At 42.4% G+C, this 19,937-nt stretch overlaps 1 protein-coding gene across 2 annotated transcripts in view; it reads left to right on the forward strand.

The window, feature by feature from the left end:
• LOC147208401 (A disintegrin and metalloproteinase with thrombospondin motifs 2-like) overlaps window positions 1-19,937 on the forward strand; it is a 129,878-nt gene that overhangs the window by 83,055 nt on the left and 26,886 nt on the right. For both annotated transcript variants that reach the window (XM_086134407.1, XM_086134415.1), the window contains exon 4: window positions 7,647-7,852. In XM_086134407.1, the coding sequence (XP_085990533.1) occupies window positions 7,647-7,852 (206 nt within the window). The remainder of the gene's footprint in view (window positions 1-7,646; window positions 7,853-19,937) is intronic.

The raw sequence follows: 19,937 nt of genomic DNA on the forward strand, positions 1-19,937 counted from the left end.
ATTACAAAATAGCCATTCATTGAAGGTGCGCCTCATAATCCAGTGTGTCTTTTAGTGCGGAAAATACGGTACTTTTATTCTAATATCCAAGTGTGTGGTTTCTTTATCCATGCAGTCATTATTTGACAATGTCTGCTTATTTACAAGCCTGTTCAGGTTGCAGGCTCGGCACAACGCATGAGTTTATTCTAATCATGTATTATAAAGTCGTATTTTATTATAAAGCCTACCTCAAGTTTCTTATCTGCTCCTGAGCCCTCATCAAAAAGAGAAAATTTGCATACATATTGACTCACACCTTTATAGATAGATTTTTCCCAAGCAGGCCGTATTAAACATAGGCTAAACTTAGAAGAAAAAAAATCGCGAGTATAATGAATTAAAAAGAGGGAATCAAGGCCAAAGAAAAAAAAATGGAAGAAACTGCACAGGAAGCCCTCACTAAAAGTTTTGGTCATTTGGTGTTTATGAAGGCCATCGCTGGGTCACCTGCTGTGTGTGCGTGTACTTTTATCAACAGATGGTGCCCACCTGTGTGGCCTGTGGGGACCTTTAAGTGGTCCACCTGTGGCTATTTTGGGAAGTCATGCAGTTGTTAAAGATTTGCGCTGCATCCTCAGACGATTTAATGAGTGAAACATGAAAAAAAAAAATACACAGCAACAGAATGAGTAAACTACTCTTGACTACTCAGTAATGATACTCAGCAGAGGCAGATGAGGAATGGGAATCTGGTTCAATTTCCCGAATGCACTTTGGATGGAATGAACGATCAGTTATTTTCATGAGATGTTACAATGTGTCTCTGAATGTTCTAAACTCCATTTCCGATGTCTGTGTCATATTGAGCAGAATAAGGCTGTCCGTAGCAGTTGTGCATTGGTGATCTGTGTGGATGTCGCTCAGATTTCGATTGTTGACGTCATTTTTACGTATTGAGACACCAAACTATTTCATGCCCAATCAACAGTAGTTTCTCCATAGTGGCATATTCAGTGCTGTCAAGGTCCATTTGATTTGTCCTTTACAACGGTGCAAAAGATTATCTCCAAAAGTGTCGCAACCTACCATGCTGTCTCTCACAGTGTCACATGGCTCAGTGCTCATTATCTCCATCAAGTGGTAGCTGCAGAGGCTATGGATTGAGGAAGGTACACATTGTGAACTCTGCCTCCCCCACAATCCCACCGCTTATCATTTAGGTTAACGTTCCGCAGTTTGTTTTGGACAGCTCCCTGAAGACCGTGATAATTATTCATACATCAAACAGTGAACTTTGCCCATTTATTAATAACTGCTTCAAGTTGAGGACTGTTTATCTCCGACTCTGAATTCGATCATGCTCATGATTGATTTGTTGGTTCTGATGCCCTCAGATCTCTGGTATTTAAGATGATGAATTACATCTTCCTATCTGTCGTCCCAGAAGCTGAACGGATTATTGTTTTTAATATCGAGAGAAGCAGCCTTCATAATCAGCAGGTGAGAGGGGCCAGCTATCCTTGACGCCGCTGGGTTTGTCTGCGAGGATTTTCTGGCTGTTTGGTAGACGAGGCAACCTTTGGCTCATTCCTCTTACATAACTGTCTGTCCGTTGGAAGCGCACAGGGAGGGCGGCTGGGTGGGAGGGAGGGGGTGTTTTAGAGAAAACCACCCCCGTATGTGTCCCGCTGAGCCGCTCCTTCAAATGATGAGAGCTTGCAAATGTTAGTTAAGTTCACACATGGCTGTGGCAAAGTCACCAGGTAGGATTCATTCTATCTATCGCATTGTGCAAAATGAGCGCTGAGACATCTTATTAGCGACAACAAGCCATTTGAATGCTATTTGTGACATGATTAATGACAGCCAAAAGGAAAAGCCCATAGAAACATTGTCTAAAACGCAATCATTGCCATCTCGAGAAGCCAAATGAAAGATGAATCGCAAAGCCTCTTTTCTCCACCTGCTTAGATGTAAAGCAGAGAGCCTTGGTGCAATAAAACCACAAAGCCAAGCTGATATGAAGCTTAGCTGGTTTCATCCACAGTGAAACTGACCTGTCTGACAGCGTGGCTGCATCTGTGTCTGTCTATATCACCCCCACCCCTCCCAACAAAAAAAAATATTTCTTATGAAATACCTGCTGGAAATTATGTCAGCACATCAACGAACAAACGTGCAACGTTGAACGTGGTTCAATACAAGAGCTGCATTGAAAACAATCCGGTCTTCACAAGGTTCACTTCAAATCTATTGTTGATGCTCCCAATGTACAGGTATCCCCAATATCAAATTATGATATCGAAAATGTCACATATGGTGTAGTGATTGACTGGGCTAGCTTCCATTTGGGGCAGCGTGGGTTTAGCTCAGCTTGACTCAATACTCTATTGCTGCTTCTAGCTCATATTAAATGATAAACTGCGCCTAATTCAATATCGCAAGCTTTCCTACATGAATCATGATGCAAATACCAGTGGGGTCATGGCTCACCGGTAGAGCAGTTGTTTCCCACCCAGAAGTTTTGCGTTCGATCCCCTGCTCCTGTTACCACATCGAAATGTCCTTGAGCAGTATACTGAACCCTCGATTGATCCTGATGCTGCGTCATCAGTAGGGGGATGAGGAAACAATGTTAGTGCTTTGGGTGCCTTGTCAGCGGAAAAGCACTATGTACTGTCATACTGTATATGTATAGTACTTTGTGATGTGGATGCAAATTGATCCAAATGATAAACACTGGAGTTTGCATGTTCTCCCCGGGCCTGCGTGGGTTTTCTCCGGGTGCTCCGGTTTCCTCCCACATTCCAAAAACATGCGTGGCAGGTTGATTGGAAGCTCTAAATTGTCCCTAGGCGTGAGTGTGGGCGTGGATGGTTGTTCGTCTCTGTGTGCCCTGCGATTGGCTGGCAACTGATTCAGGGTGTCCCCCGCCTACTGCCCGAAGACGGCTGGGATAGGCTCCAGCACCCCCCGCGACCCTAATGAGGATCAAGCGGTTCGGAAAATGGATGGATGGATGGATGGATGATAAACACTCACTGAATCTCAGCATGAAGGTTAAACAGCAAACCATTTTGTAAGCTCAAAACAACTCCTTTTAGATATTAGTTGTTGAATGTGGAGTACAGCAAGGCTTCACACCTGACTTACAAACTTTGGCCTGAGCTGAATTATCATCACCCATCTCGCAATTCCTCCTGTGTTGGCTTGCACTCTCCTCCGTTCTCTCAGCCCATAGACCCCCCCCCCACCCTCCCCACCCAACTGCTTCCTTGTATGCAACTAGACATTCTTGACATTTTGCAAAGGTTGAAAGACAAAGAACCTTTGTGTCCTAATAAGGCTGCACTCTGTACTCTACCTGAATCAAAATATTGTAGAATAATGACAGAGAGGGTGTTTGTGTGTCTGGGTGGGGGGGGGGGGGGTGTTGTTTGTGTTACTGATCATACAACAACCTGAGAAAAAGTGCAAATTAGGTTGTCAAATAGAGTAGGTTGTTTCAATGTTTTTGGTGCTTAGAGTATGTACTGCGCATATATATATATATATATATATATAATACATTACCCCCCCCCCATACACACACACACAGAGCTGGTGTTTAAACAGTCGTCCTCAGCATGCTGGTCACGTCTGTGCACCATACTAGGAATCAATGGCAGTCGAGCGCCACCCTTATACCACAAAGAAGACTGCTGTTGCTGGTTGTTGTTGTTGTTGTTGAGCAGTTACGCCTTGGGTAGAAGCGGAGTACAGAGGGATAAAGAAGAAAAAACATCTTTGCATAGCTGTGATTGGGGACTCTTCATTTTGCTCGACACCATGTGAAGGTGGTCCCCAAAGTAGGAGATGCTGTTGATGGTGGCCTGACGGTTAGGTGTCAAAAAGTTATTTAGCTACCCTTTACAAGTTTTTGACAATGACAATGTCTGACTGTGCCAAAAGCTGCAGTATTCCCAGGTTTCGAGGCTGATATGATTGCGACTATAGTGTGAGGATCCCAACAGCACACACCCCGATGCCTCGCCTTCAGTCAGTCAGTCAAGCAGACAGACAGATGTTCTACAAGTGAGCGATATCCCGCATCATTGCAGGAGCTCCAAGCGAAGCTCACAAGCACCCAAGGTCCTTGTGGTCTCTTCTCATCTCTCGGCCTCATCCATCACATCCCTCAGCTCTTACCCCTCGCCTCCCTCTTTGCTTCCATCAATCTCGCTTGTAGCTTATTCCTTCTCATTTTCCCGGGAAAAAAAAGTCCTCTTTTGACAGCTACAGAGAGTGTGCTTAGCGAGTGTAAGCAAGAATAAGGGAGTCTACTGGCATGCTAATGTTTAAATCATCAGTCTGGTAGCGGAACAGCACCTTTTAACCTTGAACAACCTGAAGCCCTGTCTTGGTCGTTCATAAGATAAGATAAGATAAGATATCCTTTATTTGTCCCACACTGGGGAAATTTACAGCCTCCAGCAGCAAGAATGTAGGCAGAAAGAAGAAAGAAGAAAAAACAAACAAACACCGTTCAATTAAGTGCAATATAAATACAAAATGGATAAATCGCAGTGCTATTTACAGTTGTTTTCCACATCATTTAATTATTATTAATATTATTGTTGCTATTTTTATTCAGCAGCCTGACAGCAGTTGGTAGGAACGAGCGTCGGTATCTCTCCTTCTTGCAGCGCGGGTGTAACAGTCTCTGGCTGAAGGAGCTGCCTAGTGCTGTCAGGGCGGGCTGGAGAGGGTGGGAGGGACTGTCCATCATAGCTTTTAGCTTAGTTAGCATCCTTCTGTTGCCCACCTCCTCCAGAGTGTCAAGGGAGCAGCCCAGGACAGAACTGGCCTTCCTGACCAGTCGCTCCAGTCTCTTTCGGTCCCGGGTTGAGATGCTGCCTGACCAGCAGACAATGCCATAATGGATGGCCGAGGCCACCACCGAGTTATAGAAAGTCTTAAGAAGTGACCCCTGAACCCCAAAAGACCTCAGTTTCCTGAGTAGGAAGAGTCGGCTCTGTCCTTTCCTAATCAGGGTGTCCGTGTTTGTAGACCAGTCCAGTTTGTTGTTCAGAAGAACACCTAGGTACTTGTAGGAGGTCACCCTCTCTATGTCCATACCATGTTGCCTGATGTAGCTGCTACTCCGAAGTATCTACCTTTTTCCCTTCACTTAACATCCAGCTGTGGTCCTGATTTCCGCACCAAACATTGTTTAATCCGCAGTTTTAAAGGCAATGCAGTTTTGCAAAGGCACATTCATACAAGTGAGAACACCAACCTGTCCCCCTGTCATCTCAGCATTACAATTACATAAGTAAAAGGTAAAAATATCCAGATTTGCCTTTCCCCAGGAGTTGGTGTGGTGTTGACACAGAGCTCGGTAAAGGCAGGTTCTTTGTGTCATTGTTTCTTTTTGTCCCCCTCCCACCATGTTTCTTGCTTTCTGTGTGGGTTGTCTGTCACTCACTGGGATGGAGGCAGATACGGGATCATATTCAGACTTCCAGATTCAATCTGCTTACGACTCAGGAGCCAATATTAGCCACACCATCGTCGTTTCACTCATGAGCCCCGTTGCCTTGGATACGTTGCATAAGAGAAAGATGGAAAAGTGTATGCCCCTTGCTGATTGGAAGACAAGACTGCAGGTCTCACTTTTTCTTCACCACGCTTAACTGGATATGTCAAAACACTGCAGACCCCAACACTCACCTGATGACACGTCACATTCAACTCCACAAACAAAAGATTATTCTGCCACTCGGTATATTCCTGACAAATTAAAAATCCTGTTGCAGGAATGATTTGTCGCTCAATTTCAAAGAGTCTTGTTTATGTCACCCTTGGTTGCGGGTCATGGGTTTTTTTGGGGGGGGTTTGTGTGTGTGTTGGCTGCACTGAGACCACATTTTAAAATCACTGGGATTGTCCTTCCGTGGCTTCCATATTTCAAAGGCCGTAGCGAGAGGGCAGCTTGAGAGTGAAAACAGACCTTGGTTCAAGAGGCAGCACCATTTATTTCCTCTCCTTTTTATTGGGCAGTACTGTGTGATGTCTTTTAAAAAATATGGACTGAACAAGAGCCTTAAAATCAGCATGCTTGATTTCTCCAAAATGAGAAAATAGTTGGCCTGACTGTAAGGGTCAACTAATGTCCAGTGCCTCTGTGGGCTGTGCTGTTAACACAAGTGGACTTCATGAACAATGTTCATGTTTTACAGTTTGCAGCAAGGCAAGAAAAGAGCAGGGCAGGCAGGCCTCTGTATCTATCCCCCTGTGTAGCAAGCACCATCTGCTGCATTTATTTAGACAGGAGTGGAAATATTTGGTTGGTTAGGAGCAAATCTGTTTGATAGAGCCGCCTTGTTACCGCCACTTAAGTGCTGTCAACTGGTGTTCTGGAAAACAAACGCAACACCAACAACAAAACTACAGAAAGAACCATTTGAAATAATATGACGATTACTATTTACATTGTGAGACCGAAATTAATTAATCTTAACGTTATGTTTGAGCTTCACTGCTAACATGGTCTACGATACAGAGTAGTGTTGGATGCGAATATCAAACAGTTTCACTGGACATAAACATAATTTATGAGACGACTCCCTTGGCAATCTGAGTAAAATTCTGTGTCATAAATGTTTACACAAATACAACTGATAAATAATTAAGACTGTAAATGTCCCCAGTGTGGGACAAATAAAGGATATCTTAATGTTGACATACCCCTGTTCAAATGCCTGGTTTTTGCAATAAGTACCGTAATTGCAAAACATTTTCCACCATTAATATGAACAATAACATGTCCAACACCCTAAAAATGTTTCACAGTGGGGAGGTAAAAATGAACACCTGAGATTATGTGGATACGCGCCGTCTTGAAGTCTGGAAAAAAATTAAGAGACCACTGCAAAAATCTCAATTTCTCAGATTTTTGCTCTTTATTGGTGTGTGTTTGAATAAAATGAACAATTTTGTTGTATTCTATAAACTACTCACAACATCATTCCCTAACTCTAATTACTATGTTGAAACGAACCAATCACGTTCAAGCTCATTTTCAATGTGAGTCAGCGCACACCGGTCATTGTTTAGAGCCTCTTAAAATCCCAAAATAAATTTCAGCTATTCAAGTTGGCTTTTCCATCTCCTCTTTTATACTCCTTGACAGACTTTCTACCATTGCGTTTTCAACAACTCCTTTTTCCTGTTTCAATTAGCATCTCTCTAATTGGTCTCACTTTAGTCAACTCAACAATTTCAGATCCCAACATTCCCCAGTCAAATCTGGTGTTCCTCAAGGCTCTTTTCTTAGCCGTCTTCTCCTCATGATTAAATCCTCTGAAAATTCAGTATTCAATGTTGTGTGGATGACACCCATCTCGATACTGTATGTCCTACAGACCTAACAAATCCCTTTGCCCATTCTGTCTCTCTGACTGCCTTACAGATATCAAAATCGGTGTCCCTCTCAACTTTCCCAAACTAAACAGTATTAAAACTGTGCTTCTGCTGAGCAGTTCTAAATCTTTGGGGGTTTTTTTTGTTTTTTTATATACACAAAAACCCGTCATTTGAACAGCGCTGTGTGGACTTTTTTATTCAGTGTATGTACCAATATCATACATCTTATTCATGGAAACTTTTACATGTGTTTCCAGGTGCAGATCTTGGTGGTCTAATGGATCTGGAGTCTCTCTACAGAGGCGTGGAACAGAGCATCAACAACACCCGAGCAAGACGTGCTCGCAGGCAGAGCATGGACCGGGCCTACAACATTGAGGTTCTGCTGGGCGTCGATGACTCTGTGGTCCAGTTTCACGGGAAGGAAAATGTCCAAAAGTATCTACTGACGCTCATGAACATAGTACGTGCTGCTCACGCAATTATGGGATGTACCCTTATATGCACTCATCCCATCCAGGTTGCCTGAATTCTCAAAGGTGACATTGCTTCTCTTGCATCTCTTTGTTGAATGAAACAGTGTTCTATTTGAGTTGAACAGGAAGTCACAGGGAGGTCAAAGAATGCTGTTAGCACACACATACACACACGCATACAGACAACAACTGAATGAGGATTCAATTCCCATCCCGTGTGTTCTCATCTAGCAATCAGCCATGGGTAATCCTTTCTTCTCCATGTGAATATGAGATTTCTGACGTGTGTGTGTGTGTGTGTGTGTGTGTGTGTGTGTGTGTGTGTGTGTGTGTGTGTGTGTGTGTGTGTGTGTGTGTGTGTGTGTGTGTTTAATGCGAGGTGAGCCCTCTGCTCCGAAGGGGCCTGCCACCCCTCACTGTCCTCATGTCATCTCTTCCTGGTGTTTATGCATATGAGCATACATGAGTGTGCGTGTCGGCTTGAACCCGCCGCTGACTAAAAGCTTAGCAAATTTAACCTGTGGCGCACGATCGCGTATGTGTGCAAGTCTGTGCCTTCCTGTTAGCTTTGGCTTGCAGGACAGTGTGCTGTGCGAAACGCCAATCTCCGACTGCTAAGCAGGTGCAAACTCTGCCACGAGTTATTTTTCTCGCCTTGGCGTGGAGGAAGAACACAAGCTGCTCTTCCTGTGCCTCCACTTTTAGTCGTGTGTGAGACAACAGAAGAAGAGAAAGGAATATGCAGCACCCCCTCTTGTCTGTGCAGTGGGGGAATTGGGGAAAGAGGAGGCAAAGAAAGCATTTTATATAGCGCAACCGGAATAAATGACTGACAGCATGATAAACAGAAAGAAGGAAGGGTTGCCTCCCACACGTGGCGTCTTTATAACGTGCCTCCTCAAAGTTTGCTTTGCTTTGCACTCCTTCCTGACTTGCATCAGCAACACTGCTGTAAAGTTAGTAGTTGAAAGAGTCGTTAAATAAGCACATTTTCAGAATTAGTTAGAAGAGGAAATGTTAATTTACTTTGTGATGAAAGTCCTCCGTATTTTCAAATTTTCCTGAAAGTTCCTCCGGATAATTGAGGAAAAATTGCCCAAAATGTACCCGGATATTAGTTGACAACATTGAACGAACACGCGTTTGAGTTCATTGTTTTGCTTTCATGAGCGTAGCCATGTTGAGGCACTAACACTAGTAGCAGTAACACCCCTCTCTCACATTCTCATGGCCTCGCCATATCTCAGAGATTTCAAAATTTCGTTGATAACGGAAGCCACAAAGGGTGCACGTGTGCACACAAAAGGAAGATTAATCATTGAATATTGAGTATTTGAATAGCGTTTTGTGTAAACTAATTCATGCGTGATTGGCCAGGTACGGCCCCAGCGCAATGTTCAAAGAAGGCAAGCTGACATACGCGCAATAGACGCGAGTGTTAGGAACACGTTCAAGTGGTCATGGCTTGAGGAAAAGGACTTGAACAGAGAATTTTTTTGTACGACTACATTAGAAAGGTCGACAAACCTGGTAAGTCAGTTAAAATCCAATAAAAATCCTCGTCTCACCCCTCGGGTGGTGTCCGTCCCTCATTCAGCTCGGGTCCTCTACCAGAGGCCAGGAAGCTTGAGGGTTCCGCGCAGTATCCTTGCTGTTCCCAGCACTGCACATTTCTGGACTGAGATGTCCGATGTTGTTCCCGGGATCTGTTGCAACCACTCATCTAGTTTGGGGGTCACTGCCCCGAGTGCTCCGACCACCACAGGCACGACTGTCACCTTAACCTTCCAGGCTCTCTCCAGCTCCTCTCTGAGCCCTTGGTATTTCTCGAGTTTCTCGTGTTCCTTCTTTCTGATGTTTCCATCACTTGGGACTGCTACATCCACTACAACGGCTTTCCTCTGCCCTTTATCTATGATCACGATATCTGGTTGGTTCGCCATTACCATCTTGTCAGTCTGGATCTGGAAGTCCCACAGGATCTTCGCTCTGTCATTCTCCACCACCTTCGGAGGTGTTTCCCATTTTGACCTTGGGGTTTCCAGTCCATACTCCGCACAGATGTTTCGGTAGACTATGCCAGCCACCTGGTTATGACGTTCCATGTAGGCTTTCCCTGCCAGCATCTTACACCCTGCAGTTATGTGTTGGATCGTCTCAGGTGCCTCTTTGCACAACCTACATCTTGGGTCTTGTCTGGTGTGGTATATCTGGGCCTCAATGGCTCTGGTGCTCAGGGCCTGCTCCTGAGCAGCCAGGATGAGTGCTTCTGTGCTGTCCTTCAGGCCAGCCCTCTCTAGCCACTGATAGGACTTCTTGAGATCAGCCACTTCAGTTATGGTCCGGTGGTACATCCCGTGTAGGGGCTTGTCCTCCCATGATGGTCCCTCTTCCAGCGCCTCATCCTCTGTTCCCCATTGTCTGAGACATTCTCTGAGTATGTCATCCGTTGGAGCCTTCTCCTTGATGTATTCACGGAGCTTGGATGTTTCATCCTGGACAGTGGCTCTCACACTCACTCGTCCCCGGCCTCCTTCCTTTCGGCTTGCGTACAGTCTCAGGGTGCTGGATTTGGGATGGAACCCTCCATGCATGGTTAGGAGCTTTCGGGTCTTAACGTCCGTGGTCTGAATCTCTTCCTTTGGCCACCTTATTATTCCTGCAGGGTATCTGCATATATATACTGTGTATATATATATATATATATATATATATATATATATATATATACCTGTACATATACAGTATATACACACACACACACACACACACATTAAAGCATTCAGGCACACATACACGGAGGTAAGGGGAGAGAACAATAAACACTGACACCCAGAGAAAAATATTGAGGAATGCTTCGAATAGAGCCTAGATGAAGAGTGGGGAAGCACTGCGAACTGAGAACAGAGAAAGAGGGTTTTTTTTTTTGAAGGAAATATAAGACTACATATTCTGAGGGAATGACGGTAAATCGAGCTACGGAAAAGCATTTGAATAGATGAGAGAAAAGACTCAGTAATCAATGCCCGTGTGTGGGGGGTGCAAAGCTGGATGTTTTAGCAGGCCTTTCAGGAACAATCTGAAAGGATACATGATTTGTTTTCTGCAAAGTCCTGAATGCGATTTGGTTTTAGTGCATTGCCTCAGCATGACGCTATTGTCTGGTTCAAGCGTGTTAACGTGTATGTGGTAAGTGATGAAATCCTTATAAACCTTTTGAAAGCAAACTGTACATAGACTTCCACACCAGCATCAAACATTGAAAATCCCTAAAATAACATTAGCGGTTTTAGTGGAAACAGCACTTTCCATCTGAAGTGTGTGTTTACCCAAGGGGAACCAAAATAAATGCAGACTGTAATTAGCCTATGAGACAAAATGGGTCTTTTTGACCTCTAACTGTGTGTAGGACAGAGCAGGAGAAATACACCAACTGCACTCAACAAAGGATTATGAAAAACAAAAAAAAGAATGTTCAGAAGTAAAGCATAGTGACCTTGAGATGAGGGCCAGCTCCTAAAAATTGGATCTTAAACTTACAGCCAAGAGAATTTTTCATCGTCTTGCCTCTCTGTCTGCTACTCCCACACCTGGGTTTGTGACTTTGCCTTAGAAAAATCATGGTTGTGTCTCTGAGATAGATTATTAAATCATCGAATAAAAACAGAACAATGTAGTTGAAATATACAAAATGTTAACGGAAAACAAAACGTATTTTGTTATTTTATGGGCTCATAATTTTTCATCATTGCGGACGGACAGCTAAAATGAATGATTGACGAGCTGCCAGTATTAAATGTGCATCCACGGATTCAGACTTGATCTGGATCAACAGTCCCAATTAGATGAGAATGCAATTGGGTCTACACAACCATAACTTTGGAAGTTAGTGGCTGAAGGTTGATGCTTCCAGGGCATACTTGGGTTTCAATTTTTGTTTTTTAATTGGAATGCATGGTCGAACCTTCTGTCAGGGCCCATCTTCCCAACTCAGTCAAGAGGACTTCTTCTCCATCTAAGAGTAAACTTTAAACTTTGCTATTTGAAAAAGATTAGAGTCAGGGATGACTCATGCTTGTCCTGGCTCAACTCTTTGTTATGCTGCCATAGACTGCCGAGGAATGTCTCTCGATGCGCCAAGCTTCCCTTTCCCTTCTTTGCTGCTTATCCTTCTTCCCTCTATATTTCCATTTGTTGATAATATCACAACTATCATGAGGGATGCAGACATTGTTAGGCGTGCTGTTGGCTCATCATCATCCATGCAAGTATGATTTTCTGCTTCTCTTCATCTCTGGGACAATGGTGTTGGGAGTGGACCAGTGTTATTCACGGACTATTTCTGTTGTTGATTCGGCTGTTGTTGTGTCAAATTGTTCTTTGATCCTTTCCCCCTCGCTCAGGGAAAGTTTTCCCTTCTTTTTCTTAAACCGTACAAAGCAGAGGCGATTGCTCTAAGACTGCAAGGGAAGCTCAGCTTCCCCTAAAATGTCAAAAAGTAAGTGATCAAATATATGTGTGTACGTACAATTGTGTGGACATGTCATTGACTAAATATGCACTACAACGCGCTCAACTTTTGTTCCGAATCAGCTTCTTATTACTGGTTACAAAGCGACTCTCTTCTCATTCATTCCCGCAGCTTCACTGTGCTTTAAACTGTGTGGACGCTGAGCGTCGACCGCGCGGACGCTGGGCGTCTAGAGTTCAGTGTAGGTTGTCCCAATGCATTGAAACGAGACGAGTCATTGGATAAATGCTGGTTTCGTCCCGCCCATCGGACGCTCTGTGTCTCTGGGAGTCTATGGACAGTGACCGTTTATGGCCTGGCCCGGACGCTCAGCTTTTCTGCATGATGATTGGATGATCTGTCTGAGGTTGAATCACTTTTTGATTGACAGCGAAATGAGCCAATCACCGATCTTATGGTGAAGGCATCCTTTTCATTTGTTTTGAAAAGGAACGGAGAGTAAAATTCACGTATAAATAAACGGACACATTTTATGATGTAGGCCCAAATTGAGCTTCCCCTCCTTGACAGACCAGCATCCGCCACTGGTACAAATACAGTATATAGGTATACAGTGATCCCTCGCTACTTCGCGGTTTGTTTATCGCGGGTTCAGTGCATCGCGGATTTTTCAAACATATTAAAAAAATATATACAGTATATATTATTATTTATATATATATATATATTTCATATACATGGAGTACAGTACGTATATGTTGCTCTATGTGACTCGCTGTTGTTTTGCAGCTACTCGCGGACCGTGTGCGGACTTTAAAAAAAAAAGGAACCTGTTTATGTTAATTGGACGCTACTTCGCGGATTTTCGTTTATCGCGGGTGGTTTTGGTCCCCATTAACCGCGATAAACTAGGGATTACTGTATCTAAAGTACAGAATAAAGAGTATGGTTCTTGACCTTGTCAATGTGTAAAGTGCCTTGAGATAACTTTTGTTGTGAAATGGTGCTATGTAAATAACACTGAGTTGACTTGACTCAGGGCAACGCTTCAGTGGTGCACCTGCATTGCTACAGATTAGCAATTTAGCGGCAGATCAAAACCTGTTAGTAGAATGCTCATTTACACGCTTTTTTTTGTTTTTTAGCTTTGCAGTATAAATCCAGCCATGGACATTTGACCGTTCCTCACAACATTCAGCTCCATGATATCTACAACAATGCCGCACAAGGTGCAATTACGTTTCTGTAATTTAATCACATTTACAAAAACAAATAAGGTGCAAAAAAACCACACCGATGGACCAAATGGAAAATGACATCCCGTATTAGTCTGCAAATATGTACAGCCTTGTGTTAGTGTTGCGGTGTTGATAGATCAAATTAAAAGTTGGCGAAGCATAAAAAGGTGATTCGGAGGTATAAAAGAAAAAAAACTGTGATGTTGCTATTTTTAATCTGCACCTTTAGCTGCTGCCACATCACACTTGTAATAGGAGCTCAACAGTTGGTCATGATACAATAATTAAAAAAAGCACACAGGTGATACTTATTGGCCTTAACAGAGATAAATGCCGATATGGAAATGATAAAGTCTTAAAATAAATCTGTGCAGCATATCCTCATGAAGTAGCCATATGCAAAGATGCAAAACATAATTAGTGAAAGTCTCTCTAAATAGTTGGAAACCGTCTTCAATGGGGTACACACATTCCAATTTGCGACGTGGATCACTCAATCGTCATCAAAAGTGAGGCTCACTGCGGGGGTTCTTGTTAGCTTATCTGCAAACAAACTCTTCTCCTTGGCACCTGCGGATATGGTTAGCAAACACGATACAACCATTCGCTCCTGTATTTATGTCCGGCCAAACTGCAAGCTTCAGGTCACTTCCTGATTGGCCATCGTTCCATTTCACTTAACAATCATGAAGTGCGCGGCCTAACCATACTTTGCTATCGGAAAGATTTAACAGTTGGATCATTTACCTGTCAGTTTTCCAAGCAAATCACCTGGGATAATCTTTTACTAACGAGAACATTAATCCGGCCGTTGGTGAGTTTGATTGCAAGGGGTGGGAAAGGCCAGTGAAGGAAAGCGTAGCCTAGGGCCGAGGCCCACATCTGATTCATTATTAATCACTGCAAGCAATTTAATTGTGTGTCTCGAGATTTATTTTGTTCACATGATGTATGCTACAGAAGTAATTTGTCATAGCAAAACATCTCATTTGCTGATGAGACATAAGTGAGTCATCACATGAAAATTGGCATGAGCACTGTGTGATTTAGAAGCAGCTTGGCACAGTTTGTCTCCATCTTTTTGGGGACACACTTGGGAAGACTTAAAATAGTGAGAATTCGAGTTGCCTGTCTGACAGCGCTTCACAAATATCTGTGACACTTCCAGCTGACGAGCAGAGTCAATTATTACTTCCCTTAGTTTGGATTCCTTTTCCCGGATCCTCTTACCATTTGATAATCTGACCACTCACTCCTTTTGTGGCTGGTTAAACAGCCAAGCACGGACAATCACAATGAGGCAGCTGTTACCTAAGGGGGCTGGCTTCCTGTATTGTGGAGGCATAAAACTAAGTCAACTTCATGTACAGAAATGTACGTGAGTGACTTACCTCACATGCACACAGACATCTCCCTCATTTTCCCTCACTATTCATATCCAAGGAGAGTGTGATTAACACTTTACAGCACCTCTCGAAAGGTCTCTGTTAATGGACAGTCATGAGACAAACGGAGCACCGATGGCTATTGAATCCATCACCTTGATGCGCATCTCTGGGCCTTAGCTTGCTATTTGGCACACGTTAATTTTCTCCAGATTAAGTTACACTTGAACAATAAAACTGGAGAATGCATTGGATAATTTACCCCGCCCCCTTCTCCATCCAGGTGAAATATAATCACTTCCTCTGTCAGATAACAATTATCACCCTCTGCACCCTTAATTTTCATACCAAATAGATTCTATAACGGAGTGATGTGTGATTGCACTATTGGATATTTAAGCAGTGTGCTCCATTTCACTTCAGTCGTGAGCTCATGAATATAGCAGCAAGTTTGAAATCAGCAACTATAATATTTTCAAATAAAACCTTTGGGTTGTGTCATGGACAAACTTATGTTTGGCTACTGAAGCAATTTCAGCGGAATCCTGACATTTCTACATTTCTGTCAGAAGGGGGCACCACCGATAACATCCAAAACAACAAATACTTTGACCAGGCGGTTGAAGACTGGGACACACACCCGTTGCATGGAATTGTGGGGTGATCTGAGCTTCGCCATGCTCTTTACTGTTTAATATCATCCACTTGTCGCCTGCCAGAAAAGGAAATTATACAGACCCCTGAAGGATTAGCTGAAAGTCTAACAGTTGTAAACGTTACACTGTTGCTGCTATGACTCATTTGGGATAATGGCATGTGGATCCCTTCATCATAAGCTTTCGACATGCCTCCACAAGTTAAGTTGAGATCTGACGTTGAGAAGCTGATATTTGAGTTTTGTGCATCCAATGGCATGGGCTAAAATCTAGCATCGCCCATGGTCCAAATTTGGCAGCAATAAAAATAAATAAACAAACAAACAAATAAATAAATAAAACAGAAAAAACAGAGTAAGAAAGAAAATCGGTAAGCACATAAAGGAGTGGGAAGTAGAATTACCAGTGCTCACATTCAACACACACACACACACACACACACACACACACACACACACACACACACACACACACGTTGAACTGTAGTTGAACTTCTCAAATAGAATTCAGATTTTAAGATTCAGATGTCTGTGGGTGAGTCCTTTGATGTCCTGCAACACAGCAGTACCCCGAGTCCACACCCCGCACCCCAAACCCTCCTGCACAAACACACATGCATGAACACCACTTGATCAAACAGTTGCTCTTGACCTTTGCCTTTTATTCGCAGTCAGCCGGGGACACGCAGAGGGATATGAGTAACTACACGTCAAATATCAGATGCACAGCGCATAATGCACAGCGGTACCTTGACTTACGAATCAATCAATCAATCAATCAAAAAACACAAATGTGGGCTCGCAATGTAAAGCAAAAAAAAACTGACCGAGCGACAGCTCGTAACTCGTCCCATTGGGATACTCTCCAAGTCACTAACATGTCCACACAGACACAAATAGGACACATCAACGTCACCAGGAAGGGAGTAGAGCTAGTTTTTCCATAATCTGAGTTTGTATATAAATAGAAAAAAAATAATGATTAGATTTTTATGATTCACTTGGGCAGGTAAATTCATTGAACAAAGTAATTATGGTTTCCCTAAGAGGGCTCGTATGGCTGTAAAACCATATACTTGTACACCAAATTATTGAATAGTGTACACTAGGCTCCAACCAATTAACCGGATAGCTGATTATATTGGCCAATATTAGGCCTTTAATAATAATAATAAGAAGAAGAAGAATCGGCCGGAATGTTGCTGATTAAACGCCAATACAATCTTTCTTTCTCATAAAACCGTAAATGCTGTCCAGTAGGTATGTACAGGCAGTAAAGGGCATGCATGGCTGACAGAACATTATTCTGTACATACTATCTATCTATCTATCCATCCATCCGTGTGGATTGTTAGTGTTAAAACTGGCCCCCCGTTTCAGTTTAATTCTCTCTCTGTGCATCATATAGTTCAAATGCAACTCTGTCAGAGTTGATGTGAGAGGCATTTTTAAAAAATTTTTGAAGTCTAACTTAATCGCAAAACAAAACAATGGATTAGAAGAAACGTGATTCAATGTTAAAAGGCATAAGATTTATGGCCAGAATCTGAAGCTGAATTCATCAGTTCATACTTTTATACATGTTTTTTGAAGGTGAAAATTCTTCTCTCATCTAAAGTGAATCAAATACCAAAGGGCAAAGTATTGTAAAACTGTCAAATGTTCTGACTGCAATTCACATCTTTGTTGTTGTAAGCATTAAGGGGCCAAAAAGAAGTTCTTTTATTTAATAGATGTTTTATTTTATTTATAAAATAATCAGACAAATAATTGGTTATTGGGATTTTTTTCTGCCAAATATCAAAAAGAAATCCATAGGAGTGGGGCAACATAATGATGGAAAACTAGTTTTTAAAGAGGAAGATTAAAAAAATGTAAAAAACAAAACAAAAAAAAGTGTTATATAATGTTAACATTACAAAATGTGAAAACAATTTATAATTTTGGTACAATGTGGCATGAAAAACAGAAGCACGTGATCTGCTTTAGCAGGCCACAAACAATGATGCCTTGAGTTTGCAACCTGTATACTTGGGATCATTTGTTTGTAAACAGCCACGACAAACCGGCATATCGTCTACATTAGTCAATAATATAATATTCAAATTAAAAGCTTATGGAAACTGTAGTTACAGTAAGTATAGTATAAGTATATATATTGAAGTAAGTATAGTAAAAGTATTTAAGTATATATATTTAAGTAAGGAAGTATAAGTATATATATTTATAGACAGAAAACTAAAACGCAGCCCTAAAAATGGCGCCGCGTGAGTGGCTGCCTTTCCAGGAGCTCCTATATTTTGTTGTTCTACTTCTTCCTTTCATAACTTTGCTGCTGTGAATCGGGAATTTCTCCATTGCGAGACTAATAAAGGTTTTCTTATCTTATCTTATCTTAATTGGTCTCCTAAAACTTAGACCCGAACAAAATTAAAAGCCCCCAAAAATGCATCTTAATTGCTCCAGTAAACAGAGATGAAAGTGGACTTTCCTGAAAATACAAATGCGAGCACCGAATGTGCGAAGTCCTGCTCGGGGGGACCGAGTGTGTGTGTGTGTGTGTGTGTGTGTGTGTGTGTGTGTGTGTGTGTGTGTGTGTGTGTGTGTGTGTGTGTGTGTGTGTGTGTGTGTGTGTGTGTGTGTGTGTGTGTGTGTGTGTGTGTGTGTTGCGCTCGGCAGCATGTCCATCAGCCATCTCATTACGGCTGTCTCTTTTTACATCCCTTTGCCTCATTAGGCACCACCCAAAGCCACAAAGACCAGCAGGCCTTAACTCCCACCCTAATTTGCCCTGTACATATGTGTGTATGTATTGTTTTGTGCCATTTTCACTGCTTCTTGTTCCATTCATGTGATTTAAATGAAACAAGTGCATAAAAAGTTAAGAGGTTAAAAAATGTGTATGTTCATATGGTCACATAAGTTACCGAACCTGCTTTCACGGTTGAATATTGGATGTGTGTGTGTGTGTATACAGTAAATATTCTCTAGTGCGGACTCGTATTTGCGCTGTCCAATTTGTCCTGATAACAGAAATTCCTCGTTTGGGAAATGAGCATGGTACATGTGCTTTATGAACCTGCAAGTGTGTTAACAAAATGCATGTGTAACATCACAATCAATAAAATGCAAAAATATACTGTCCAAAAATTGTTTACTGCATATAACAAAAACTGCTATACTGTCCAGGTGTATCAAAAAAAATCACAAAAGTACAGTACAGTATTTTAATGCTTATTTTTTGCCTGCCTTGGGGAAAAAATTGGTCTATTTTGGATTGTTTTGTTGCGTGCATTCTTTGGCTTATGACAACGTTCGCCTGCGTGTCATACCGTTTTCTTGCTAGTTGCAAGTAACTGTCCCGTTGATCACCGATGTCTGGTGATTCTTGTGCATACTGAAGGATTTTTGTTGCCACTGACATTGCTTCCTTGCTGGATGGTGGCTTGTCATCAGAAGTTGAATCGATGCCTTGTTTTTTAAAGTTTCGTAGATTTATATCTTTCCGACTCCCAAGTGTCTCCTGGATGCTTTTTACTTTGTGTCCAGCCTCGCTCAAACGGATGCATTTCACTCGCTCCGCTACAGTCATTACAGTTCTTCTACGTTTCGATGCCATGATCTACTGGACGCAAGTGAATAAAGTTAATTTTTTTCGCAATTACAGTAAAACGCACGCCAATAAAAAGTAACTTACACGTCGTCGTTTCGAATCTGATGAATGAAAACAGCGAAGCGAACGTTTCTTCCGTCGTGTGGAGTGAGCGCTGCTTTTTAAGCTAGTGCCGGCGATCGACGGGACGTAAGTGAATAAAGTTAAAATCATTCACAATTACAATAAAACGCACGCCAGTAAAAACTCACTTACACGTCGTCATTTCGGATCTGATGAATGAAAACGGCGAAGCGAACACATTTCTTCGGTCGTGTCGAGTGGGCACTGTTTTTTAAGCTAGTGCCGCGATCTACGGGACGTAAGTGAATACAGTTAAAATCTTTCGCAATTAGAGTGAAACGCACGCCAATAAAAAGTCACTTACACGTCATCGTTTCTGATCTGATGATTGAAAAATGCGAAATGAAAGCGTGTCTTTCCGTAGCATCGGGTGGGCGTTGCGTGTATTTAAGCTCCCGAGGCACGACGTCTCCATCCGGGTTACAGATAGTGGAATTTCCGCTCATTAAGTTCCGGTAACATGTAATATCGGAGTCAAAATGTTAATGCATAGGTTTTTGTTCCGGGTGAAGGAAATTCCTTTTCATAGAATTCCGGGGATGGGAATATTTACTGTACATATACAGTATATATTCATTCATTTTCCG

The sequence above is a fragment of the Hippocampus guttulatus genome, chromosome 2, assembly GCF_054856545.1.
Source record: "Hippocampus guttulatus isolate MCC_2025c chromosome 2, RoL_Hgut_1.0, whole genome shotgun sequence".
Taxonomy (NCBI): domain Eukaryota; kingdom Metazoa; phylum Chordata; class Actinopteri; order Syngnathiformes; family Syngnathidae; genus Hippocampus; species Hippocampus guttulatus.